The 27,895-nt window shown below is 37.5% G+C and overlaps 2 protein-coding genes and 2 pseudogenes across 3 annotated transcripts in view; all 4 read left to right on the forward strand.

The window, feature by feature from the left end:
• Nucleotides 1-838: 838 nt before the first annotated feature.
• On the forward strand, nucleotides 839-3,371 carry LOC101292200. The gene is made up of 2 exons (XM_004295547.1): nucleotides 839-1,709; nucleotides 1,822-3,371. The coding sequence occupies exons 1-2, from the start codon at nucleotides 839-841 to the stop codon at nucleotides 3,369-3,371; spliced, it is 2,421 nt and encodes an 806-aa protein (XP_004295595.1).
• A 2,342-nt stretch (nucleotides 3,372-5,713) lies between these two features.
• LOC101292494 lies at nucleotides 5,714-14,898 on the forward strand (annotated as a pseudogene).
• A 1,984-nt stretch (nucleotides 14,899-16,882) lies between these two features.
• Nucleotides 16,883-26,312, forward strand: LOC101292783 (annotated as a pseudogene). Its single transcript, XR_184371.1, has 8 exons — nucleotides 16,883-17,778; nucleotides 18,779-19,979; nucleotides 21,632-21,774; nucleotides 22,418-22,455; nucleotides 22,604-22,685; nucleotides 23,390-24,248; nucleotides 24,364-24,543; nucleotides 25,089-26,312. The product of XR_184371.1 is annotated as an uncharacterized LOC101292783 (transcript).
• A 1,197-nt stretch (nucleotides 26,313-27,509) lies between these two features.
• The window catches only part of LOC101293081 (wall-associated receptor kinase 3-like), a 1,772-nt gene continuing 1,386 nt past the window's right edge, over nucleotides 27,510-27,895 (forward strand). Inside the window, exon 1 of the mRNA XM_004295548.1 lies at nucleotides 27,510-27,836. Coding sequence (XP_004295596.1) covers nucleotides 27,510-27,836 — 327 coding nt within the window. The remainder of the gene's footprint in view (nucleotides 27,837-27,895) is intronic.

A 27,895-nucleotide genomic window follows, 5' to 3' on the forward strand; every position in this document is an offset into this window, starting at 1 on the left:
TGTTCTATTATTTGGTGATATTGGAAAGTAAGATGACTCGAAAGAAAAGAATTCGGGAGGAAAATTTGTCAGCTGCATCGTCTGAACAACTTGGGTGCAGTGGTCCCTCCATGAATGCTTCTGTTAACAGTAGACCGGGTGGTGCCAATGCATCAAATGATTGTGCTGAGTCTTCGTCTACAAGAGGAATCGATGCTCTGAGTGTTGGACAATCTAATATTGGGCAGGCGTTTTATTAGAGAAGAAGAAAAACAAAAGGTTTGTGTTTGGGGTGCTTTGTTTATTTATGTGGTTATCTGAATTGAATTTGTATGACTTCTGTTTAAGATGGTGTGCTGTTTTGTTTCTAGGTATATCGTCTGCATATGTAGATGTCGGAGATATGACAAACGTTTGTGTTGATTGTCATGCATTGTTTTGGTTGCAAGAGTCAAAATTTATTCCAAGGAATGGAAGTCCGGTCTATACAGGCTGCTGCCAGGAAGGTCGGATTAGGCTCCCGCCTGTTAGACCTGCTCCAGTTTTTTTAGAATACTTGCTTGATTCCACTAATGGTCAAAAGAGTGTGCAGTTTAGAAACAATATTCGGAGTTATAATACCATGTTTGCATTTACTTCAATGGGAGCTAATGTAGATAAGACGGTGACTGATGGTCATGGTCCTTATGTTTTTAAAATTAGTGGACAGGTATACCATCTTATGGGTTCACTTATTCCTCCAGAAGGTAAGTGCCCTAAGTTTGCACAATTGTACATTTATGATACTGAGAATGAAGTTGCAAATCGACAAAAAGCTGTTGACGGTTTAGACTCGGAAATTGTTACTAGATTGATTGATATGCTTGATGAAAGCAATGAATTGGTTCAGTATTTTCGTTCTGTTCGAAATAAGTATAATGAAAGATCTCTGCGTTGTTTAAACTTGACACTTCTTGACAATGAAAGAATAAAAGATAGGGAATACGATGTGCCAAGTAGTAGTGAAGTTGCTGGCTTGATTGTTGGTGACATTGGGTTGTATGAAGCTGATAGGGATGTAGTTGTCGATACATTTGAAAATGGTTTGCAGCGGATATCAAGATTACATCCAAAATTCATGTCATTTCAATACCCATTACTCTTCCCTTATGGGGAGGATGGATATCATGTTGGTTTGAAATTATGCGCACGCAAAGATAATGAGAATCGCAAGCGAGAAAGGATGTCCATGTGTGATTTTATGTCATACCAAATACATGAGCGTGCAAATGAATCTTCCACTTTGCTGAAAGGAGGCCGACTTTTTCAACAGTTTTTGGTTGATGCCTATGCAAATGTTGAAGAAAACCGTTTGTTTTATATTAGAAAAAATCAACCCGATATTAGGAGCGAGACTTATGTGGGCATATGTGATGCTTCAATAAGAGAACATGATGGTGAAAATGTAGGCAAACGAATTATTTTACCAAGCACTCATACAGGAAGTCCGCGGTATATGAACAAACATTACCATGATGCTATGGCTTTGTGTCGGAAGTATGGCCCCCCTGATTTGTTCATAACACTTACTTGCAATCCAAAATGGCCTGAAATTGAAAGAGCATTGTTGAACAAACATGGTAGCAAACCTGAGGATCGCCCAGATATTGTTGCAAGAATTTTTAAGATGAAACATGATGATCTTATTAGTTACGTTAAATCTGGCAAGCCATTTGGGAAGGCTATTGCAGGTAAGTACCTTTGTTTACAGCGTCCCCCCTTTCCCTTTTTCCGATTTAAAACATTATGATATTTAATTTTGATGTTTTTATTAATCTCATTGGTATACAATGTAATATGCAGATGTTGCGACAATTGAGTTCCAAAAACGGGGATTACCTCACTCTCACATGTTATTTTGGTTGGCTGAGAATAACAAGTGTTATTCGGCTGTTGACATTGATTCAATAATCTTTGCTGAACTACCTGATAAGAAGGTCAATCCAACTTTATATGATATTGTGAATCAATTTATGATCCATGGTCCATGTGGTGTGCTGAATCCTAAAGCTCCATGTATGAAAGAAAATAACTGCAAGAAATCATTTCCGAAAGAATACATGGAAAACACATTGTTTGCAGCTAATGCATTTCCCATGTATATGCGTCGTGATGATGATTCTAAATTTGTCATGAAAAATAATGTGACAGTAGACAACCGCTTTGTTGTTCCTTACAATGCTGAACTTTTGTTAAGATATAATGCGCATATAAATGTTGAATCATGTTCTCAGTCAACCTTGATAAAATATCTGTTCAAGTATATAAGCAAAGGTCCTGACCGAGCAAGAGTTGGTATTCACTCTGATTTAAATGATGAAATTGCAGCGTATTTAAACTGCAGATATATATCTCCACCTGAAGCTGCATGGAGATTGCTTGAATATCCAATTCATTCTCGGCACCCACCTGTTGAATTGTTAAAGATACATTTACCAGGACAACAAACCATTGTTTTTGGTCAAAATCAACCGTTAACCTCAGTCATTGCAAGACAAGGATCAGACGATACTATGCTCACATCATGGTTTCATGCAAATACAAACGCGGAGACAAAGCATATAGCAAATATGTTGACATTTGCAGAGTTTCCTTCTGCCTTTGAGTGGAATAATGGTACAAAAACTTGGACACCACGACAACGAGGCTATGCAATAGGTAGATTGCCAAATATAAGTCCGACGAGCGGTGAGTTATATTATTTGCGCCTACTTTTGAACACACGTAAAGGCTGCACAAATTTTAAATCTATTCGGACAATATGTGGTGTTGTGTATTCTACGTATCAAGAAGCATGCCGTGCACTCGGGTTACTAGGTGATGATAAAGAGTGGAGTGATGCTATAACTGAGGTTGTACCAACAGCAATGTCATATCAATTGCGCCATCTATTTGTTACAATTTTGTTGTACTGTGATGTTTCAAATCCGTGTCAACTTTTTGAAACACATTGGCGTAATATGTGTGATGATATTATATACAATGTCCGTTCTGATTTTATGATGCCACACCTAAACATATCTGAACGAGAGTTACGAAATTCTTTGTTGTTTGAGTTAGAGCTACTTTTTGGTAATGCTAATTCATCGTTAGCGAAGTACCATTTACCATTGCCAGATAAGGAAAAAATGTTCGAGTTGAAAAACAGGCAATTGAGAGAGGAATTAAATTATGATTGTGTCGCTTTACAAAAAGAGTACCGATCTTTAGTAGCAGAATTAAATGATAGCCAGAGAAGAATATTTGAGAATGTGATTAATGTTGTTAATAACAAAAGTACTGGCCTTTTTTTGTTTATGGTCATGGAGGCACAGGGAAAACATTTTTATGGCACACCATTATTAGTAAGCTAAGATCGGAAGAGAAGATTGTGTTAGCAGTCGCTTCCTCTGGAATTGCGTCATTGTTATTACCAAACGGGAGAACTGCTCATTCCAGATTCAAGATACCAATTGACCTTACTGATGGTAAGGTCTCTTCAATAACAAAGGGAACACATCTTGCTAAATTGGTTGAAAAAACGGATTTAATTATTTGGGATGAAGCACCGATGACTAATAAGTGTTGTTTTGAATCTTTAGACACTTCACTTAGGGACATATTATCGTATCGTTTTACACCGGGAACCGTCCCGCCATTTGGTGGTATGCCTATTGTACTTGGTGGAGATTTTAGGCAAATATTACCAGTTGTAATTGATGGGAAAAAGTCTACGGTAATTGATGCATCATTAAATAGTTCTTTGTTGTGGCCATTGTTTAAGATCTTTTACTTGACAGAGAATATGAGACTGCGAAAAAAGGAAATAAGTGAAGAGGAAAAACAACAAATATCAGAGTTTGCAGAATGGTTGTTAAATGTCGGTGATGGAAATATATGTGGCATAGATGATGATTGTGATAGAGATTCAAGCTGGATAGAAATACCGTCTAATATGTTAATTGATAACACAAGTGATCCAATTCGTTCTATATTTCATGCTACATACCCAGATTTTCTCAAAAACTACAACTGTTTCGATTATATTAGAGAACGTGCAATTATTACACCTAAAAATGTTGATGTGACTGGCATAAACAATTATGCAATAGATTTACTGCCTGGTCATACAGTAACCTATTTAAGTTGTGATTCTATATGCTTGACAAATGATAATGCCGACAATTTAAGCTCATCATATCCACCAGAATTGTTGAATAGTATTGAAATCAGCGGATTGCCATCACATAAATTAGTTTTGAAAAAAGGAATGCCTGTTATGCTACTTAGAAATTTAAACCAAACAAATGGTTTGTGCAATGGGACAAGATTGATTATCACAAATTTATTTGACAAGATTATTGAAGCTAGGGTGTTAACTGGAACTCATGTGAATGAGAAAGTTTTTTTGCCAAGAATTGTAATGTCTTCTTCTAACCAGAAATGGCCATTTATATTGAGGAGGAGGCAATTTCCGATTAAAGCATGTTATGGAATGACGATAAATAAAAGCCAGGGCCAATCATTAAAACAAGTTGGTTTATATTTGCCTCAGCCTGTTTTTAGTCATGGACAATTGTATGTTGTTTTATCTAGAGTAACCTCAAGAGAAGGAATTAAAATTATGATTTTAAACGAAGACATACCAAATACGTATACAAAGAATATTGTGTATAAAGATGTGTTGAAAAATTTACAGTCGCATTCCGACTAATATTGTGTAAAATGTCCATACATGAAACCCGGTTGATGATTACAAATATATATGTCAATGTCATTGAGGCACAAGTTTTGACCGGAACACATGTTCATAACAAATTTTATTTACCACGAACTGTACTGTCTGCATCAAAACACAGATGACCTTTTGTTTTAAAAAGATGCCGATTTCCAATAACACTGTTATGGAATGGCAATAAATAGAAGTCAGAACCAATCATTAAAACAAGTTAAGTTATACATGTCGCAACTATTTTTCACTCATAGACAATTGTATATAGCTCTCTCAAGAGTAACATTGAGAAAAGGAATTTACAAAAAAAAAAAAAAAAAAAGAATATACCAGAAAAAAAATACTAAAAAATAATGAAAACAAAAATGTTTTGCAAAGTTTGAGACCAACTCTAAAGCTCATCATCAACCGATACCTCCACCAATTAGTCCTTCTATCTTCAGCAAAACAATGAATAAAAATTTGCAGGCCAACATCAACAAGCCAAAAACCAAACCTTCAGTAAATAAAAAAAACGGAAGGCAAAGGTAAACAAGGGTATAATTGTCAATTCTAAACAAGCCCTATGTGTATATAACTATACAGCTCTATGTAGAAGCAGCCGACTCAGATCTTTCACTTTCAGATTTGGTTATATCTCTAACCTGCACATCTATTTTCTACTTAGCAGTGATCCAACCTACAAATCCAACCTACAAACTGAAGACAGGTATTTTGTTTCTCTGTGCTTGCATAAACGATCAAAACTACACAGATTGCTTTATTCAATTATGCATATCTTATTTGATACTCTTAGATAAAAAACAAATTCAGTTGTTTTGGTTGACATACTTTCAAAAGTGTAAATCCTCTCTTCTATGCAACCCAACAACCATAAAATGTCTCTTTTAAGTCTAATCACAATTTCATTCTTAGTATATTACACTGTCGCTGTCGATGATTCCCATCTTTTTTTTTCCCCCAAAACAGATCTGCTTTTGCACCATGTCGACTACCCGAATTCGTGACATTAGTCCTGGAACGGGTGGCATGAAGATAAAGGTTCGAGTATCCCGAATGTGGAGAGGAAAAGTTCTCAAGCCTGTCCAACGATATGATGGCTTGGGATGCGTGTTAGTCGACCAATATGTAATTGTTATAATAGTTGAATCATTTTTAACAAGCACCGATTCAAACATTTCTGATCATTGTCTATATGTTATATAATTATGAAAGATACTTATTATATCTATCAATTGTTACACATACAGGGTGACTCCATCCATGCCGTGGTCATGGAAGCTGACATTGAAGATGTCTTAAGCAATATGGCGGAAGGTCCTGTCTATGAAATAAGCAAATTTAGGATCATGAAAAATCAAGAGTCTCATCAAGTTGTGCCACATACAGCACAGCTGCAGTTTAACAATAAAACTGTGTTCAAACTGATGCGTGAAGAATTCCCGGCAATACCCATACACTGCTTCAACCTACTGGACTACAGCGAACTTCCTGCACGTAACAAAAAAGACACTATATTGACAGGTACAAATTCACAATCAAGGTGTTCACTAAATTTATATAATATGTACATAACGTTCACATTTTATTCTAATATTTGATTGTTAATCAAACTTCATACTTTCTAAACGTTGTCTTTTTGCTAAGTAGATATAATTGGGCTTATAAAGGAGATGCATCAAGTTGAAGACACTCCTGTCAAAGGACAATTGGCAAAAACGCGGGAACTACGAATACAGAACACAAGGTACCAAATTGTGAATATTTAGGTTATAAATATGTTGACTGTCTAAAGGTTTAATACACAATTTCAGTTATTTGATATATTCATTTACACACAATTCTACTGTTGTATGCGTTTACTGTTTTCCCTAGGAATGAAGAGCTGCAAGCAACACTTTGGGGAGAACTTGCACTTGACTTTGATGCAGACAAGATACTTCAGTCACCCCCGCCAGCTGTGATAGTCATTACGAGTTCAAAAGTGGCCACGTATGCAAGTAAGAACAAATGTCTTTTTTCTCGACGAGATCACACTATTTATTATTTCGAATTGAATTACTTCTATTGTCTATTCTTAGAGAAAATAGTGGTCAACACAAGCTTGAACAGCTGTGTCTTCATCAATCCAAATATTCCTGAGTTACAGGAATACAAAACAAGGTACACATTTAAAGATGAAAATATGGCCATAATTGACATTCGGTATTCATTGTGTGCTAATATCAAATTCTGTACACCTCAATAAAATTGTAGGTTCTCAGCCCGAACTATGCCCCAAAATTCATACCAAGCTCAGGCCAAAGCACAAGTTCTTCTGTCACAGAAACATCAAACATAATCAATATCGGCAACCTCATCTTACAAGATGCAGATGAAAACAAGGTAACAACTTCTAAAAGGACATAATTTATTTTTAATTTTTATTTTATTTTTTCCTTTTGAAGCTCTAAAAAGACATAATGTTGTGCACCTGTTGTTATGTATATTAAAAAAATTACAACTAATGTCATATGTGACTTCAAAATGTCTATATCAACATAGGATTCCATGTTCACCTGTCGAGCTAAAATTACAAAAATCATCACTCGCGAAGGGTGGTACTACTTTGGTTGTCCAATCTGTAGAGTGAAGCTACAAATGGGATCCGACTCTGTATTGAATAAATGTCCAAACCATGGAGAGCAAGCTGGAAAGCCAAAGTAAGCAAAAGAAATTTTTTTGATTAACTAAATCTATGATACATTTGTCTAAATAACTCCACTGATACTAAAAGTGTCTATGTTGATTTCACGGCCTTATTCATCTTGAATATCGCATGCGTAAATTTTTTTATGATGGTGTTACTATTACAGGTACAAGATGCAAATTCGTCTCGAAGATGAAGATGATTCAACTTTGGCCATGCTCATGGGCAAACCTGCAGAGATACTATTTAGAAAACCCTGTAGCCAATTGATAGATGAAGGAAGTACAGAGAAAACTGTCATCCCGAAAATCATCCTTGATACAATGCACATATACAAAATCTGGAAGATTGGGTTTGGTACAAGGAAAGATTTCATGGTTAGAGGTGTTTACCCTGACACTGAAAAGGTTGGCCAAGAGATAGAAGAACCAAAGACATCGGGGAAACTTCCCTTGAAGAGAAAATCATGGTCACCAAAAGAAAGCACTCTGCATCAACTTTTGGAGTCCGACAAAAAAAAAAAAAAAGGTTTCAATCTTTACTATAGTGTCCATCTATTCTTTCTTAATGTAGATACTGAAATATTTAATGACTTTTACATCATAATTGACAGGGAAGCAGGAGGCAGTAGCAAGGACACAGCAAAACCAGATTAAGTTAGACATGATAGCTCCATTGTAATAATCTAACTATGTTTTGGCTACCAACTTTTGCAAGGGCGATGGTGTGTGGAAAATGCCCTCTTTTGTTCAAATGATGTTCTAGCTTGCAACTGGAGCCAATGTGATCTGTACAGTCAAATAGTTTTTGGTGTGTGTGTATATTAACAGCTTAATCTACAACGTTGTAATCGTTACAGGAAAATGGCTTTTTGATGTGAAATAGTTGTGATCTGTACAGTCAAATAGCTTCTGGTGTGTGTGTATATTAACAGCCAAATCTACAGACTTTTTGATGTGAAATAGTTTTTGGTGTGTCTCTATATATGTATATCAGTTACCAAATTAAAGGTGTTGTAATTGCCTTAACTGATCTTTATATCCACTTTACTATTATTTGTTTTCAAGTCGAAATGTATGTCAATATCTCACTTTATTACAATTAATTTTGTTTCTTAGTATTAATAATCAGAACAAAAACATTTAAAGCAGTCAATAACTGGTACCCGCAGCAACGCGCGGGCACATACCTTGTATGTCACAAAGGGCCAGTACTAGGGGTGACGCAAGTGCCTCCTGTCTCAATGCAGGTTCAGTTGGGGGCAGGAGGAGGGGTCCCCGTAGTCGCAGTTCCTATACGGCTCTCAATGCTGCTCCGGGTGAATTCCATCAACCACTTGCCTCGGCTCTTAATGCTGCTCCAGGTGAATTGCATCAACCATCTGTGGCGGTTGGTGTTTTCGAGACGCCTGCTATGGTCAGAATGGTACGAAGATCACAGAATAGAAATCAACCTGGACCATATTACGTCTAAACTCCACCTCGTTTTAGCACTAGTTCTATATACTATAGCAGGAAGGCAATATAACTGTTTATTCAGGTAGAGAAATGACGGTGTTACCCCCGGTTTGCAGAAAATTACAAAACTGCCACTGCAGCATCTATCTCCACAGCAATACGTGAACACATGAAATGTCTGTTTTGCCCCTGCTTCGTAACTAATCACAAAATTGCCATTATCTGCTCTGTCTTGACATCTGCTGTTTTTATATTGCTGTGTTGGACATCTGTGAGTCTGGATTGCTGCCATGTGTCTTGGTCGTTGACGTCTGGCGTCGATGGCTTCTTCTCCACGATCGGTTCGAGTGTATCGAGTGTTCATTGACCATCTTCTTTGTCGCTCTTTGTTGTGAGAGAGAGATGGGTTATTCGTGAAATGAAAATTTGTATGGCTCTTCTCAATCAAATGGTCGAGGTAATGATATTTGTTCTGTATATGATCGATTCTGGGTTTCTATTTCGTTTGCCCTGATCGTATTTACCATTGTTTTGATACCGATGCGTTCATTCAATTGTTAAACAGGTGTCTGGATTGCGATCCATATTCCTTATGAAAAAAGGTATTGTGTTGTTGTATCCATGAACAATCAACTTATTTTATTATGCCTCATTCTTGGTGCAATTACATGTTATTTCTGTTCAGTTCATGTTCAAATTTTGCTCAAATTTCATTAACAGATTATACTCTTGGATCCTAATTAAAATTGAAATTGAGGAGTTTGTCAATTTTTTTTTTGGCTCTATTTAAGGGTGTTGAAAGTCTTTGATGGTTCCATTTGATGGTACATTTGCAAGAACTGCATGTATTAACAATTTGTATGTTTCAGATCTCGACTTCGCTATTCTGGACTCTGGAGATGAATCATTTTGCATTGGTTGATGGAAAGCCATATCCTTTCGATATGAGAGGTGAGTTGGATGACACTGGTGCTTTCAAGAACTTCAGTAAGTACATTCACTTTACGTTGTTATTACCATGAATCATGAGCATATGAGCTAACAAATCCTTTGAAGTTTGAACTATATCAGGAAAAGTTTAAGTGTTTGACAAATCAAATGATGGAGCTAATATATTAGAGTATTTGCAGAAGATTTGTTCAGTGATATTGGGGAATTTTTGATTTTGCAGGCTGGAATTTTGTGTAATGCGTGCATTGGTTCAATTTTCAGGTATGCATTTTAGTTGTTTATTGGAAGATTGATGATGTGTGGTGTTGATGGAAAAAGTTATCTGTACTTGACTTTGACTTATTAATAAATCGGTTCTCTGCTAAAGATAGTAACAATTGTGTCAAATTTTTACAAGAATTTATGACAGTACACATTGTTCTGATTTTTTCCATTGAGCGTTGCCAAAAACAATATCCAATTGAATAGTAGGGAGTTCTTTGGTCAATGAATTGAGTACAGAAAATTAGGGAGTTCTTTGGTCACTGTGGACTACAAATTGGAAACATTTGGTACTTCAGGTCTAAGATTTCAATAGTTTTAGATATAGCTTGAGGCCCAATATTGAAACATTGAAATCTTCAGTGATCATTAACTTACAAGGTCTGATAGGATTCAGTTCAAAAAGGGTCATATTAACAAAGGAAGTTTGGAAACTGACACCTGCATTTCAATATCAAAATGTATGTCTAAAGTTTAGATGAATATTAAATACTTTCGATTTTGAGTCTTAGCTGCTTGCATTATAATACACGCTCATTGCATCCCTTTTTTGTACGTTTTGATTTAGATTTATGCTGCTATTGGAAATGTTGGTGGAAGGGAGTTAGCTGTCATCTTTTTAGTTCTTATATTTATTTAGAACTACTCAGAAGGATCTGTTTCAGATGGAAGCAATAGCTGATATTGTTGATTATTCATGAGGGGTAAAATACTCTTAACATGTTTACTTATCGTTTACTATTTATTTCATTTACTGTTTGAAAATGCTAGATATGTTTCTTCCACTGAAAAGTTCTCTGTGACCAGGAGACTACCAAAGGTTGCAGGAAAGTCTACAATTGAACATCAAGTTTGGATAATGAGTTTCTGATAATTTTGAAATATATGTGAGAGCATTATAACTTTCAACAACATTTAAACACTTTAAGACCATTACTGGTTTTCATAAATGTGTTGTGGAGCTATTCAAAATAATGAAGGACAATATTGAGCTTGCAGTTTTTGCAGAAGAATTTTAATGGGAAATATATATCAGTGTTGTCAATGCGTAGGAAACTATCATTAAAGCTTTGAATGGTGTTGATCATCCATCTTTAACAAGTCTCTTCTATTTACTTTGGCAGCATTGAAACCCTCCAATGCTGGTATCAGGCCTACTTAATTGTTTGTTCAGTTTCAACTGTTTAAGGAACATGAGCATATGAGCTGACAAATCAATTGATCTATTTCAGAAAAAGTTTCTGTGTTTTGACAAATGAAATGATTCAGCTAATATACTGTAGAGTATTTGCAAAAGAATTGTTCAATGGGGAATATATCAGCTTGGTTGATGCTTTGGGAACTAAGCATAAAGCTTTTAATGGTGTTAATTATCCGTCTGTACCAAGCCCTTTATTTACTTCGGTAACATTGGAGGAATATGATTTCAGTATCAAGTCTATGCAATAGTTTGTTCAATTTGATTCAACTGTTTAAAGGATGAGCTTATGAGCTTACGGGTCCATTGAACAGTTAGCTTATGAGCTTTTTTATATATTCACGTTTGTCCCAATCTGATATTTGTGGCCATTTGTACATGGTTCAGAATAATATTCTTCCTCGGGAATCTTTGTAGAGTATTCAAGGCAGCGAGAACTAAGTCACCCATAACAATCAAAACACAAATTAGTAGACAATTGAGAGGTAATTGAGAGCTACTACTTAATATAACTTACTTTCTCATTGCAGAGGAGAAGAGAGCAAAAGGGCTTCCAAGTGAGTGTTGCTTATATCTATATCTATACATTTGTTTACTATTTCAGAACTTATTTATGTTTCGCTGGTGTGGTTCAAATGAAACCTCTGACAAAAATATATTCTTTACTTTGCAGAGGACAAGGAAGTAAAGGGACCTCAAAGTAAGTTTAGCATTTCTATTTCAAAACTTATTTATGTTGCGATGGTGCCCTTTGAATGGAATGATCTATGATCATCTTCTGATGTTTATCAATTGACAACGATTAGTAGCAGTTTCATTTACAATCAAATCGAATTTCTGTCTAAAATATGTTTTTCAATTTGCAGAGGAGAAGGAAGCAAATGGACACCAAAGTAAGTGTTCATTATATCCATATCAGTGCATTTGTTTTCTCTAAAAATTTATTTATGTTGCAGTAGTATGTCTTGCATTGGTTTTGTTTATCTTTTAACAACTTTATCAATATTCAATGCTTCAATTTAAATGTTTATGTACTAGACGTCAACCAAACAAAGCTAAGTCCAAGACAAAGGAGGACTAAGGTTTCTGTGCTTATATATATGCTCGCTCCCCAGCAATAGTTTTTTTGATGCTAAGTTGCTAACAGGTTAGACGTACATGGTTCTAACTACAGATCGACTATTGTTTTGACTAGCAATGGGAAGCGTTTTGCTGTGCAGAATGATATAATAACACATGACTTATTTTTTGTGCTCTCAGTTATTTTGGTGTGTATGACAGTGTTGTCTACAGAGAGAGCAATGTACTGTATAATACTACAATGTGATGTTTTTGTTTGATAAGTCATGTGTATTGTAGACGCTAAGTTAATGGATTTTTTGTAATCTAACATTTTCATTTTTCACCATATCTCCATGTAATAGTGTGTGTGTGTGTGTTTACTATGCAATATCTCCATTATATTGCTACATTCATTGGCATACCAAACAACATAAAAATTTATCCAAACAAAAACAATTCCGGTGATTAATATCAGTCATTGCAAACCGTGGCATCGCGTGGGCATCATCTAGTCTGGTTATTATTGCCAATGCCAGCCGGGTTATCAAGGGAACCCTTACCTCCCCGATGCTTGCCAAGGTGAAATATGTAAATAACAATATACAGTACATGTGTATGTGTGTCTCTGTGTGCACTTTTCATTTGATATGTTTGAGGGTACATGCGTGTTTGTGTCTGTGATTCAGTTGCTGCAGCCGGAAATTAAAGCTCCGGTTATGGATTAAGTTTACATGTTTGTTAATAACAATGTGTTTTCCTGGGTTTTTCAGATATTGATGAGTGCAAGGTTTCAAACCCCTGCACCAATGGACTGTGTGAAAATTCACCTGGAAGTTACTTACGCTTGTGTGACAAAGGGTACAGAAGCAATGGAACGAATAATCAAAGCTGTATTCAAGAGATTCCCAACGACAAAAATCAAACAAAGACGACGCTCCTGCTTATTGTATCATTGAGTATGTACTATTTCTATAATAGCACGCTGCATGCATCATCTGATCATATATAGCCTAAAGTCAAACGTAAACTTTTTTTGAACAATAATTAACCTGATCAGCTATATTAGGACCCAAAATGAAATTCTCGTATCTAATATTTAAAATATGCATCATTTACCTTCCTCAAAAAATAAAAAAAAATGCATCATATACAAGTGATTTGAAATTAAAAAAAGAAAATGAAAGAATATATATGCATCATATACAAGTGATTTGAAGAAGCTTTCACGGTTTCACCTACAAATGTTATCCCCTGCTTTTACGGTACCGACTTTTAAAAGCTTAGAAAGTTTGATTGATCTAAATTATTTCACTAATAATTTAGAATCAAATAAAAATAACTAAAGAATTTCATCGAACTCACTATATATGTGCAGGTGTAACTGGGGCCTTCTTGGTTCTGTTTGTTGGAATTTCATTGATATGTTGCAGAATAAAGAAAACAAAATTCAACAAACTGAAAGAAAAGTACTATAAAGAAAATGGTGGCTTATTGTTACTACAGCAACTCGCTAACAATGGAGGCTCAGTGGAGACAACAAAAATCTTCACCACAGAAGAACTAGAGAACGCAACAAACAATTACCATGAGAGTGGAGTCCTTGGAGAAGGAGGCTACGGAACAGTTTATAAAGGAGTACTAAATTAAAGGACAACAAAGTGGTTGCCATAAAGAAGTCAAAAGGAGGTACCTAGTTAAATAGGGTCGGAAATACATTATAAACGTAATACTTTATGTTCTTATCATTATCCTTTCGCAAATCAACCACAAAAACGTGGCAAAACTATTAGGTTGTTGTTTAGAAACAGAAGTGCCTTTACTAGTATATGAGTTCATCACCCAGGGGACTCTCTTTGAGCACATTCATAAAAGAAGATCACCTCTCCCTTTTGAATTACGAATGAAGATAGCAACTCAAAGCGCAGAAGCACTGTCTCACTTACACTCCTCAATTTCCACACTGATAATACATCGAGATGTGAAAACGGCAAATACTCTGTTAGCTGATGATTACGCGGCGAAAGTGTCAGATTTCGGAGCTTCCCGTTTGGTTCCTTCAGGTCCAACTGATATGCAAACTTTGGCAGTGCCCGGAACATTTGGATACCTAGACCCTGAATATCTGCAATTAAACCAACTAACAGAAAAGAGTGACGTTTACAGCTTTGGAGTTATCCTAGTGGAAATAATAACAAGCAAAGTGCCACTTTCTAAAGGGAAAAGCTTAGCAAGCATCTTTATTGTTTCCATCAAAGAAGATAGGTTGGATCAAATTCTTGACGATGACATAGTGAATGAGGGAAACATTGAGACGGTAAAGAATGTTGTCAATCTCGCAAAACGGTGCTTGAGGGTGAATGGGGAGGGAAGGCCTACCATGAAAGAAGTTGTCAAAGAGTTAGAGGAAATGAGTGTCACGGCAAAACATCCCTGGGAATTTAATGCTAGTTTTTGCGGAGAAGAGACTGAGTACTTGCTTGGATCACTTAATACAGATGATTCCGTGGTACGACCAATGCATCTGACAGCATGCAAAACCAACTGCAGTTGATGCCCTATGGCGGTGGACGTTAGTTGATTGGTGTCGCTTGTAATGTTTTCTTAATCCTGTATGTACGTATTTTTTAGTATTGTTGTTTCTGTCTGAATGTCTGATAAGTGCGTTAGAAATAAAAGTGTATTTTCGCATTTTGTAATTGTTGTATGCATGTAAGGAAACAAGTGTGGTCTTAGTCTTACAGTACACTTACCGGTGTTTTTTTCCAGGTATTGTGATTGATGCAACTTAGCAAGCAACCGGTTTTCCTTGAACCATATATGTGGTTAATTAAAGGCCTTTGCCTTTCACACGAGTTGGTGGTGCTTGAAAGTTGGTATGTGATGGTCAGCACATCAATGGGAAACCTTAATTTTTGGTTCTAGCCTCACCTAATCATCGTTCATCAAAGTTACATGAACCCTAACAATAACACGGTTGATATATACCAGCTTGGTCAACTTGAAGCATGAGTCCGATTGTTTTCCCAACTAGCCTTTTGTGAGTGTCACCAAAATGATCTATGATTTTGGAAAATTCTAGTATACAAATTTGCATATATATCATACAAACTAAGTATGTGGCTATCATTGCTTGTAAATATAGTAATATGACAATTTTATCCTCCTCAAAATACTTCTTGTATGTCCTTACATAGAAGTGAGTGGACCACTTTTTGAGTTTGTATACCATACACATCTGTATAGTAGACAAACCCATGATTTTCACCCAAATCAAAACAAAAATCGGAATGCATAATAATAAAGAATTAGTCATAGTCATTTAGGAGAATCATATATAGCTCTCTGAAAACCCCAGAGATCATTTTCTTGACACGAATTACATCTCGTTCAATGGTGAATGTAAAGAGGAAGCAGTCATGTACCACGAGCTTGAACTTCTAGAAGAGAAGGGACGCGCCACATAGAGGGCATGGCGCTCTTGAAGGAGTCGAAGGCCACCGCTCTGAACCAAGGAGCCACTCACGATATTTAACCTATTTTTTAGTACCTTGTAGGTGTAAATATGGAGATTGAAACTTTTCATGAATGCTAACAATTTTCTTAGATTTAAAGAAATATAATCTCGAACCTTCCTAGCTCGAAGTACCAAGTCAACAGTTAAGGATACATGTATATGCAAACTAGGTAGATAAGTACTACACTAGTTGAATCTGCATGCTCACTAGTTTTCGCTTGGAAAATTTCCACAAGTCATGTCATGTTCACAATGCAAATTAGAAAATTTCCTCCAGTCATGTCATCTTCACACTGCTAATTAGAAAATTTCCACCAGTCATCTTCGTATTGCAAAAGGAAATTCTTTAATTCCATTTAGATCTACTTGTGACCTGGACGACTTCATCTTATCGTCTAGAAATTGACATAAACTAATAAACGAAACAAGTTCCTATTTACAACTACCACCTCAACTTGTCACCATGATCATCAACCAAAACGGAACACGAATTGTCATATTGACATAGCATAGAATAATTAGTTAGTAGCACAAAATTATCGATGGAAATGGTGGTTGTGCCCCGTCAGTCCGTTAATTTATAGTGATGGGGTGAAAAAATAAATAAATCAAAAGCCATTCTAAACACAAGGACCAAAAATAATTTTTGCCACCTGATCAGTAAACAAATCAAGTATAGCTAGGCAGAAGGGGTCCTGGCTTGGCAAAGGCACATCAAGCTTTCGTTTTCTTGAAACCGATTGATCTCATAACTTGTGCTTGACTATGAGATAACATCTCTTCTGTATTACCTGCTTGCATCTAAACTAAAATATCAAGTTTTTGGGCTTACCAAGTAGCTTCGGGAAATAAGAGAGACGACCAAGACATTTTGATTTGCTCACAACCTCTTCCTTCTATTCGTCTACAAAAGCGAGCTTGCAAACACAACTTCACTCAGAAGAAATACAGTTTATACATTTATACCTCTCAGTTGAAGTACTGAGTTAATTGGTGCATGCAGGTTACTAATTAACTAAGTATGCAATTCATATTGGTGGTGGTACTGGTTCTCCTCGCATTTACGGCCGCAGGCAAAGAAGCAGAAGCAGCTGAAGCCCTCCCGCCTCAAGCGCTTCATGGCTGCTCTGACAAGTGCGGTGATCTCACAGTTCCATATCCATTTGGCATGGAGGAGGGTTGTTACCTGGGAGATGAATTCTTTATTTATTGCAACCGTTCGACCCAATCAGCATATTTGATGGGCAGCAGCAGCAGTATCATTGTTACTAACATTTCCCTAGAGGTTGGGGAGATGCAAATATCGAAGCGAATAGGGCGAGATTGTTACGATAAAGAGGGAAACCGAAACTACAACATAAGCACAGCAGGAAAGTTCACATTGGTACCTCCATACACTATATCTGATGCCCAAAACAAGTTCTACGCCGTTGGTTGTGACACTATTGCAGCCATGGGCAGCTTCCGAGGGGAAAAAGAAGTCATTACTGGGTGCATTTCAGTATGCAACAGCCTCAGCAGTGTTAATAAGAACTCTTGCTCTGGCATTGGGTGTTGCCAGGTTAACATCCCCAGTGGACTGATCGATCTCACTTTCGAGTTGAGAAGCTTCTACAATCATACGAATGTATCTGAGTTTAACCCCTGCAGCTACGCCTTCATTGCAGAGCAAGACCGGTTCAATTTTAACTCTTCTAGTTTTGAACAACTGAAAGGCATTGAACGGCTTCCAATGGTTCTTAATTGGGCCATTGTGAATGACACAGATCCCTGCGATGAGGCTCAGAACAGGAAGGGTTCCGCATGCAAGGCTAATAGCAAGTGCTTCAACCCAGCTATCAATGAGTCTGTAGGTTACTTGTGCCAGTGCTTGCCTGGTTATGAAGGAAACCCGTACCACCCAGATGGTTGCAAAGGTGAAAAATTATCTTTGATTTACCTATTCAGCTACTATTATATCAATATAAATTAATTAAAGCTCTCACCATTGGAAGTGCAAGTTTACCAAATTTAGTGATGTCTGATACGCTTTTCCTTTCCTAATTTCCCTTTCAGATATTGATGAGTGCAAAGACCCAAACCTCTGCCAGAACGGACAATGCTTGAATGAGTGAATCTGCCACCTCCACAAAATTACACTTGTTCATCATGTCACAAAGGATACAAACACGACGGCACCAATGACAAGAGTTGCATCAAAGACGATTCCGAAAGACGCTCAAAGATCGTTCTCCTGCTTGAAATTTCATTGGGTATGTAGAATTAGATATTAACATGCATGTGCATCCTATGACCACCCTAAACTTCTATTGAACAGTATTGACGGACTGAAATTTATTTAGCTTCAGCTATACTTTCGTTCCAAATTCTAATTTCGCTTAACCTAGTAATACTCATACTTTTTCTTCTAAAAGAAGTGATGAAAAGAGAATGCGTACGTAAGTCATTCCCATTTTATAAAGGAAAACTTTTAATTCTTATAAGAAAAAAAGTTTAATTTCTCTGATGTGTAAAAAAAAGACGACGCTCTTCCTTATTGTATCATTGAGTACGTGCTATTTCTATAATAGCACGCTGCATGCATCATCTGATCAAAACCTGATCAGCTATGTTCGGACCCAAACTGAAATTCTCATATCTACTATTTAAAATGAAGAACTTAAAAAAGAAAAAGAAAGAATATCCATCATATACATGTGATTTGAAGAAGCTTTCACGGTTTCACCTACATATGTTTTCCCCTGTTTTTATGGTACTGACTTTTAATAGCCTAGAAAGTTTGATTAATCTAAAAAAATTCACTAATTATTTAAAATCAAACAAAAGTAACTAAAGAATTTCATCAAACTCCACTATAACAAATCTCCCTAGAGACAATCAGAAATAAAATCAATTTTGCCTCAATTGATTGTTGGTATATATGTGCAGGTGTAACTGGGGGCTTCTTTGTTCTGTTTGTTGGAATTTCATGGATATGTTGCAGAATACGGAAAACAAAATTCAAGAAACAGAAAGAAAAGTACTTTAAAGAAAATGGTGGCTTATTGTTACTACAACAACTCGCTAACCATGGAGGCTCAGTGGAGACAACAAAAGTCTTCACCGAAGAAGAACTAGAGAATGCAACAAACAATTACCATGAGAGTGGAGTCCTTGGAGAAGGAGGCTACGGAACAGTTCATAAAGGAGTACTAAAGGACAACAAAGTGGTTGCCATAAAGAAGTCAAAAGGAGGTACCTCGACCCAGAGCGAACAGTTTGTTAACGAGGTGATTGTTCTTTCTCAAATCAACCACAGAAATGTGGTGAAGCTACTAGGTTGTTGTTTGGAGACAGCAGTGCCTTTACTGGTATACGAATTTGCACTCTATACGAGCACATTCATAAAAGAAGATCATCACTGTCATTTGAACAGCGAATGAAGATAGCTGTTGAAACAGCAGGAGCACTAGCATACTTACACTCCTCCACATCAATGCCAATCATACATCGAGACGTGAAAGCAGCAAATATACTCTTGGATGATAATTATACAGCCAAAGTGTCGGACTTCGGAGCTTCACGGTTGGTTCCTCTAGGTCAAACCGAAATACAAACTTTGGTGCTCGGGACGTTTGGATACCTAGACCCAGAATATTTGCAGTCGAACCAACTAACAGAAAAAAGTGATGTCTACAGCTTTGGAGTTGTCCTAGTGGAGCTACTTACAAGCAAAGTGGCAGTTTCTAATGATAGATGCTTAACAAGCATCTTTATTTCTTGCATGGATGAAGATCGCTTAAAAGAAATTCTTGACGATGCCATACTGAATGAGGGAAACATTGAGACAGCAGTAAACGTGGCCAATCTCGCAAAAAGATGTTTGAGGTTAAAAGGGGAGGAAAGGCCTACCATGAAAGAAGTTGCCATGGAGCTAGAGGGAATGGCAATTATGGCAAAGCATCCGTGGGGAAAGAATGCTAAATTCTGTCCGGAGGAGAATGAGTACCTGCTTGGTTCACCTACTTCAGACAGTTATGACATGGATGCTAGAGGAGGTGATCACAATTCTAGTGGTTTAACCATTGGTACGACTACTGTGTATGACAGCATGCAAATCCAGATGTTGATTCCACATGGTAATGGACGATAGTTAGTTGGCGTGTTCCTTATGACTTATATACCATGCATTGTTGTAATCCTTGTTTCATTTTTATTAGTGCCTTGTTAAATAAGTGTATGTAAGCATACTATTAATTTGATACGTGTAAATTAAGTGTGGTCTTATATGTGTGTATATATATTATACAATCTGTTTCAGATACGGACGTCCGCACCGCCTTAAAGTGCGGACATCCCTCCTTTCGCCACCGTACGGCGCCGACGAGGGCGCGCCTCCACCCCAGCGAACTCCAGCAGCATCCCCGACCATTTTCCCTCCCCGGCGAGTCCGCCGAATCCCAGTTTTCCTGCCAGATCACCAAAAACTTCAAAAAAAAGTCAATCTGGCCCGAAAATTGGAATTCGGCAGACTCGCCGGGGATGGAAAGTGGTCAGGAAAGCTGCTGGAGTCCGCTGGGATGGAGGCGCGCCCTCGCCGGTGCCGTACGGTGGCGAAAGGAGGGACGTCCGCACTTTAAGAGCCGTGCGGATGTCCGCACCTGATACTAGCTCCCTAATATATTATATGTATTTATATATGAAGTGTTGTTTTGAATTCTTTCCCTGAATTTTGTACTCTATGCAATTTATAAAGCAATCAGGCATATAACAGTATTCATCGATTCTAGAAAACATTTTATGCTTAATTTCAAAACATACATCCAAATCAAGGCTTTAGACTATCATCATGAACAGGCGTATTCCTCTGGATTAATTGGCTAAACAAATTCTAGCAATAGTGAGGACTTACAGATATCAAGTAATAGCCAGTTGAACTGGGAGCACTTACTGGAATCAGACAAGTAAGTTGGACCGCCCCCTTCATCTAGAAGCTTTGCCTGGGGAAATCTCAAACAGTATAAGTGAGCGTGCCTGCAAACTGAAAAAGCAATCCATGTCAAAACAACATCTTTTTAACAATGAAGATGATATGACAACAGAAGCCATGCAATTTACAGATTTTAAAGCTTCCCCGTTCAATCTAATGAAGATCATTGTCAAATAGAGCCCAACAGTGTTACAGTACATCAGTGCTAGTGGTATTTTAGGGTATTATATGTTCACGACTTCACAGAATAACTGTGAAGGAAAACTACAACCACCAGAGCTTAAGCCCCAAAGCAAACAATAACGTTACACATTTTCAGCCTAACCGGGACAATAAACCTTAGCTGGTAAGATCTAGTGAAGAATTACTTGCTCATTTATTAAAAGTGTCTTCCCAAAACCAAAAATAATAAAAAAAGAAAAAAGAAATCATGTTACAGGCCTAAGCCACTCAAGGAAAGCTAAAGAACAACTTGACTAAGGGATAATTCGCGACTACTACATATACAACCAAGTGCAGTGATAATGCAACATCTGAAAATGCGAAATGAAGTTACTCATGTACATGTCATGATGGGTACACAATCTACGATAAGAACAATGATCGTTGCGGCAAAAATCTTGATACTTCCATACAAATTACAGTGGGTATGTATTGATAGCAATGTGATTTACAATTTTAAATATGAGCTTCCGCACTAGCATGTTATTATTTATTAAAGACTGTAATTCTGTAAACACAATATACATATCTGATAAAATTCATAAAGATAATCCGTTGTGATTTTTCAATTGTATGCAGGTATCATTTTCAGCTTCTTGGTAATGCTGGTTGGAATTTCATGGATGTATTGGGTAATGAAGAAAAGGAAGTTCATCAAATTCAAGGAGAAGTACTTCAAAGAAAATGGTGGCTTACTGTTACAGCAACAACTTGCTACTCAGGTAATGGAGGCAATAAAAGTCTATACAACAAAAGAACTTGAGCAGGCTACAAACAATTACCACAAAAGTCAGAGTTCTCGGTGAAGGAGGCTACGGAACAGTTTACAAAGGATTTATTATCAGATAACAAAGAGGTCGCAATTAAAAAGTCAGTTTGTAAATGAGGTGATTGTCCTTTCTCAGATAAACCATAGAGATGTAGTGAGGCAATATATTAGGTTGTTGTTTAGAGTTCATTAGTCATGGTACCCTTTTTGAACACATTCATAAGAAAAGATCAACTCTTTTATTGAGTTTTAAGATAGCAGCAGAAACTGCAGGAGCACTAGCATACTTACATCATTCAACTTTCCATGCCCGGGATGCGAAAACAATGAGAATATACTGTTAGATGATAAGTATATTAATGAAACACTTGAATGTATGGCTAATCTTGCAAAAACATGTTTAAAGTTTTACCGTGACAGAACGCGAATTGCAGTGAAGCATCCATGGGGAGGTAAAACCAATTGTCTTCCAGAGGAGACTGGAGCCACCTAATTCAGAAGACGCCGCTATTGGCCGGAGTCGGTAACCCAGCCGATGCCGTAGAAACGGACGCCCTACTTTTATGTGATTCACGGCTTCCATTTTGTGCATTCAGATATCTCCCATTTCGATTTCTGTGGGAATGCCTTTTGGGTTCGGCAATATTAACCCCAAGACTAAGAGTGATAAAATAAAATAAATAATATTCACAAGCAACACGTGAGCAACTCTGAAGCTTTTAGCTCAATACATATGGTTAGCTTGAGGTGCTGTTTAACAATCTCCGACTTGGGTCTTGCAGAACTCGAACTGGGTTCTCCAGAGGTGACCATTTCTATGCGTCGTACCCGGCTGGAACTGAGCTCCTGAGAGACGAAGCTAAGGTTAGTTAGTTTTGAGTGTGTTTGGTTTGATTGGTATTGGTTTGGTCACTTTGGTGTTACATGTGATACTTGAATTCTTGGTTTGGATTTGAGCTGTATAACCTGCGTTGGGTAATTGCTTTGAAACGGAACAATGCAAGTTTGGAAACGGCCTTACGCGACAGTATATTATAACTACTGAGAATTTTGTCCAAAGAAAAAAACACTACTCAGAAATTCAGAATGTTCATCCTTGTTTCTTTGTTTTGACCATATCAACTGATGAGATGTTTTGATACATGTTTTGATCAACTAGAGTATTAGTGACCTCATATTGACCAACGTGAATACGTGATGGTTTGTTTGGTCAAGTTTTATGACAATTTAATCATTTTGAAATATCTTTGAAATCGTCCTTATGGTACTGAGTTAGAGTAATTATGCCATTGGCGGTCCCATATTGACTCGTGTTAAATGTACCAAGTTGGATGTCCTGTCCGGCCTGTTGTATTTGCTACATTGTCACATTGCAGTGTACACACACAAATCCGTGCTACGATGAAGAACATTTCCATGCACGGATACTACCAGGTCTTCCTTCCACATGCCTACAAAAGGACCTTATTGCTTGAATTTACGTTACTCACAAGCAATTCATCATTTTCCACCTTTCTTCTTCGAGTTGTATCATGGCAGCCTTGCTGGGGATCTTGCTTATCATTCAGCTCTCATTCGTAATCATCATCGGAGTACTAATTGTGTCAACAACAGCAGCACCACCTCAAGCACTGCCTAACTGCCCAGACAAATGTGGTAATATCACAGTTCCTTATCCCTTTGGCATGGCCGAAGGTTGTTACCGATCAAATTCCTTCTTTGTGAATTGTAGCCTAGCCACCGATCCCCCAACAGCTTATTTGAGCAAAAATGGCACTATCATCCTTACCAACATATCCATCGCTGATGGTGAGGTGCAAATATTAAACACTATAGCTCGAGATTGCTATAGCGCCTCTGGTCTGAGAACCGTGAGGAACAGCCCTGTGCTACGGCTGAAATCTACTTACATCATCTCCGATACCAAAAACAAGTTCATTGCCGTTGGTTGTGACACTTACGCTATCTTCAAGGGATTCCGGGGCTCAGATGAGTCCGTAACTGGATGTATGTCAGTATGTAACAGCCTAGACAACGTTGATCAGAATTCTTGCTCCGGCATTGGATGTTGCCAAACAAACATTCCTAGCGGACTGCACAACCGTTCTGTCACACTGGATAGCTATACCAATCATTCAGGTATATGGGACTTTAATCCCTGCAGCTATGCGTTCATTGTTGAAGAGACACAGTTCAACTTCTCTGGGAACACAACTTTTCAACAACTGAACAGCACCACACGGCTTCCGATGGTTCTTAACTGGGCAATTGGGGATGATCCAGACCCTTGTGATGTAGCTCAAACGAGGGAGGATTTCGTATGCATGCAAAATAGCAAGTGTGTGAATCCCCCAAATAGAAATGGCTACATTTGCCAGTGCTTGGAAGGTTATGAAGGGAACCCATACCACCCAGATGGTTGCCAAGGTGATCTCTACTTCTATAAAACAATTGGGAAATAAAACACAAATTTGGATTTAATACCCTGAATTACCTGATTAACTAATCTGGTATGTGCATGTGTGTTTTTATTTCTTTTCAGATATTGATGAGTGCACGGATTCAAACCTCTGCAACAATGGCAAGTGCATAAATTCGCCAGGAAATTACTCTTGTTCATGTTCAAAAGGATACAAGATCGACAACACGAATGACAAGAGTTGCATCAAAGAGCATACCAAAAATAAATCAAAGATGACAATCCTGCTTATTGTTTCATTGAGTAAGTACACTTGCTTACATAGTGGTTTAGTAAAATGCATTTCCCTAGCCTAAATTCTAAGATAAACTCTTAATCAATAGTAATTAACTAATTGCATCCAAACTTGTTAACCTTTAGTTACTTTGAATCTAGCCTAGGATTTCCATATAAATTTTCTTGAAAGAGTAAGTAATATAAATTTGCAATGAGTAAGTAATATAAATTTCTAGTTCTAATTTCAGTTACATTTGATCATATTGAAATCCTCCAATTTCAGTTCCAAACATTTTTAACAACCATCTTTAATTAACAAATATATCAACCATCTTTAACAAACAAACGATTGAACTTTTGGAAAGAAAGAGGTGCAAAACCTTTCTGCTCAGAGAGAAAAGAGAGTCCTCTTTCTTTTGTCAAGAACATATTCACCTAGAGAAAACAGAGTTTAAGTTCTAACAGAAGGGGAAGGAGTAAAACCTTCATTTCCTAAGCTCAATAAGAAAAGCCCAGTTAAACCATTGACAAAATATCAAATCTAATTTGGTTGTGATTTTAATTATATGCAGGTGTAAGTATAGGCTTGTTGGTTATATTTGTGGGAATTTCATGGATATGTTGCGGAATAAAGAGAAGACAATACACTAAACTCAAAGAAAGGTATTTCAAAGAGAATGGTGGCTTATTGTTACTACAACAACTCGCTAGTCATGGAGGCACTGTGGAGACAACAAAAATCTTTTCCACAGAAGAACTTGAGAAGGCAACAAACAATTACCACGAGAGTAGAGTCCTCGGAGAAGGAGGCTATGGAACAGTTTACAAAGGAATTCTACCAGATGACAAAGTGGTGGCGATAAAGAAGTCGAAAGGTGGTGCCCCGACCCAAAGTGATCAGTTTGTTAACGAGGTGATTGTTCTATCCCAAATAAACCACAGAAATGTGGTGAAGCTACTTGGTTGTTGTTTAGAGACAGTAGTGCCTTTACTAGTATATGAGTTCATCACCAATGGTACTCTTTACGAGCACATTCATAAAAAAGATCATCACTGTCATTTGAACTACGAATGAGGATAGCAGTTGAAACGGCAGAAGCATTAGCATACTTGCACTCCTCAACTTCAAATCAATCATACATAGAGATGTGAAAGCAGAAAATATTCTGCTAGATGATAGTTATACGGCGAAAGTGTCAGACTTCGGAGCTTCAAGATTGGTTCCATCAGGTCAAACTGAAATACAAACTCTAGTGCTTGGGACCTTCGGTTACCTAGACCCAGAATATCTGCAATCTAACCAACTAACAGAAAAAAGTGACGTCTACAGCTTTGGTGTTGTCCTAGTGGAGCTACTAACAAGCATAGTGGCACTTTCCAAGGGCAAATGCTTAACAAGCATCTTTCTTTCTTCCATGGGTGAAGGTCGCTTGAATCAAATTCTTGATGATGACATTGTGAATGAGGGAAACATTGAGACAATAAAGAGAGTGGCTATTCTTGCAGAAAGATGCTTGAGGGTAAAAGGGGAGGAAAGGCCTACCATGAAAGAAGTAGCAATGGAGCTAGAGAGAATGAGGATTACATCAAAGCATCCATGGGGAACTAAAGTTGATTTCTGTCCCGAAGAAAATGAGTACCTGCTTGGGTCACTTGATTCAGATGCTTATGTTTTGGATGTTACAGGAGGTAATGGTAGTTCTAGTGGTTTTACTACCGGTACAACCTCAGGATATGACAGTATGCAAATACAAATGTTAATGCCATATGGTTATGGTTCCGGTGATGGAAGATAGTTAAATGGCGTGTTGCTTCATGTGTATGTATTATGTATTCTTTAGGAATGGTTTTTGAATTTAAGCAGTTTCTCAGACAATAAAATCGTATTTTAGCATATAAGTTCAGTGTGGTCTTGAGTGTTTGCTCCCTGGTTTTGTACTTGGTGAAATAGCAAGATGGAATGCATTGCACTGTTTAGGAAATAAAATTTCAAACAAATGCAAAATCAATCACTATATATCGTAATTTTGGTTATTTCTAGTTTTCTACTATTAAACCAGACAAGTAAAAGTTAGATGAAAAATCAATTGGCAATGGGTGAAGTGACCCAAACCCTTATAAACCCACATGCAAGGTCTCATATTCTCGATGTGGAATTGATATCTCAACACGCCCCCGCACGTGTGACGAATTTTCAAGTCTAACACGTGGACAACATTTGAGGTGACGTGGAGTGCGTGTGGCCTTTAGGTTTCACACATGGACGTTGGGTAATATGCTCTGATGTCATGATAAAGTAGTCTGGGTGTTCATATCTAAAACCAATTGGTAATGGGTAAAATGGCCTAAACTCTTATAAATTCACAGACAATGTCTTATATTCCCGATGTGAGATTGATATCTCAACAAAACAAAAATAGGAGAAACATGACCAATATGTATTACTGTATGTTTTCCAAATTAAGATTGGAATGGACTAAATCTTAGTTAAATATATCAAACCACTCGTGCTTGACTTGGGACGCCAATGACTATTAGTCCAGTATAGAAGGGACGACCCAGCACAGCATACAGATTAGACATTGGATCCTTAGAAATTTAGTAGTCTAGATTCTAGACAAGAAGACATTTCTAATGAGCCACCGTGTCCATACTTGGTCTTCCTTCCGATGCTTATAAAAGAACAGGCAATCAAGCACTTCCTTTCCTCATAACAAACACAATCTGTGGCGCCATGGCCTTTCATGTGATCAAGAAACTCTCTTTGCTACAAGCACTTCTTGCTGTATTAGCGGCCACTGCAACAGCTGCAGCGGCTGATCAAACGACTCTCCTGCCTCAAGCCCTGCCCGGCTGCCTGGACCACTGTGGTATACCTCACAATTCCATACCCGTTTGGCATTGGTGACGGTTGTTACCTGCGACCGGAGTTCAATACTACTTGTTATGGTCTCAACTCGGCATATTTCAACACCACCGCCGGTGCAAGATACATGACTCACATATCCCTTGAAGGGGAGTTGCAAATAATTCAAGAAATAGCTTATGATTGTTACAATGACATGAACGAGCCGTTGTTCAGCAACAACCCCTCGCTCTCGCTGCCTACTCCTTATACAATTTCCGATACCAAAAACAAGTTCATTGTGGTTGGTTGTGATGCTTTAGCACTATTTCAAGGCCACCGGGGGGATGAGAACTACACAACCGGGTGTATGTCAATATGTAACGACAATGTTGGCAGTGCTAATGCATCTTGCTCTGGTATTGGGTGCTGCCAAACTTCCATCCCTAGTGGTCTTCAGAGTCTTGGTATGAAAGTGAGTAGTTTTACAATCACTCGTACATAACAAGCCACTGCGGCTATGCCTTGATAGTG

This window comes from Fragaria vesca, linkage group LG3 (genome assembly GCF_000184155.1).
Source record: "Fragaria vesca subsp. vesca linkage group LG3, FraVesHawaii_1.0, whole genome shotgun sequence".
NCBI lineage: Eukaryota > Viridiplantae > Streptophyta > Magnoliopsida > Rosales > Rosaceae > Fragaria > Fragaria vesca.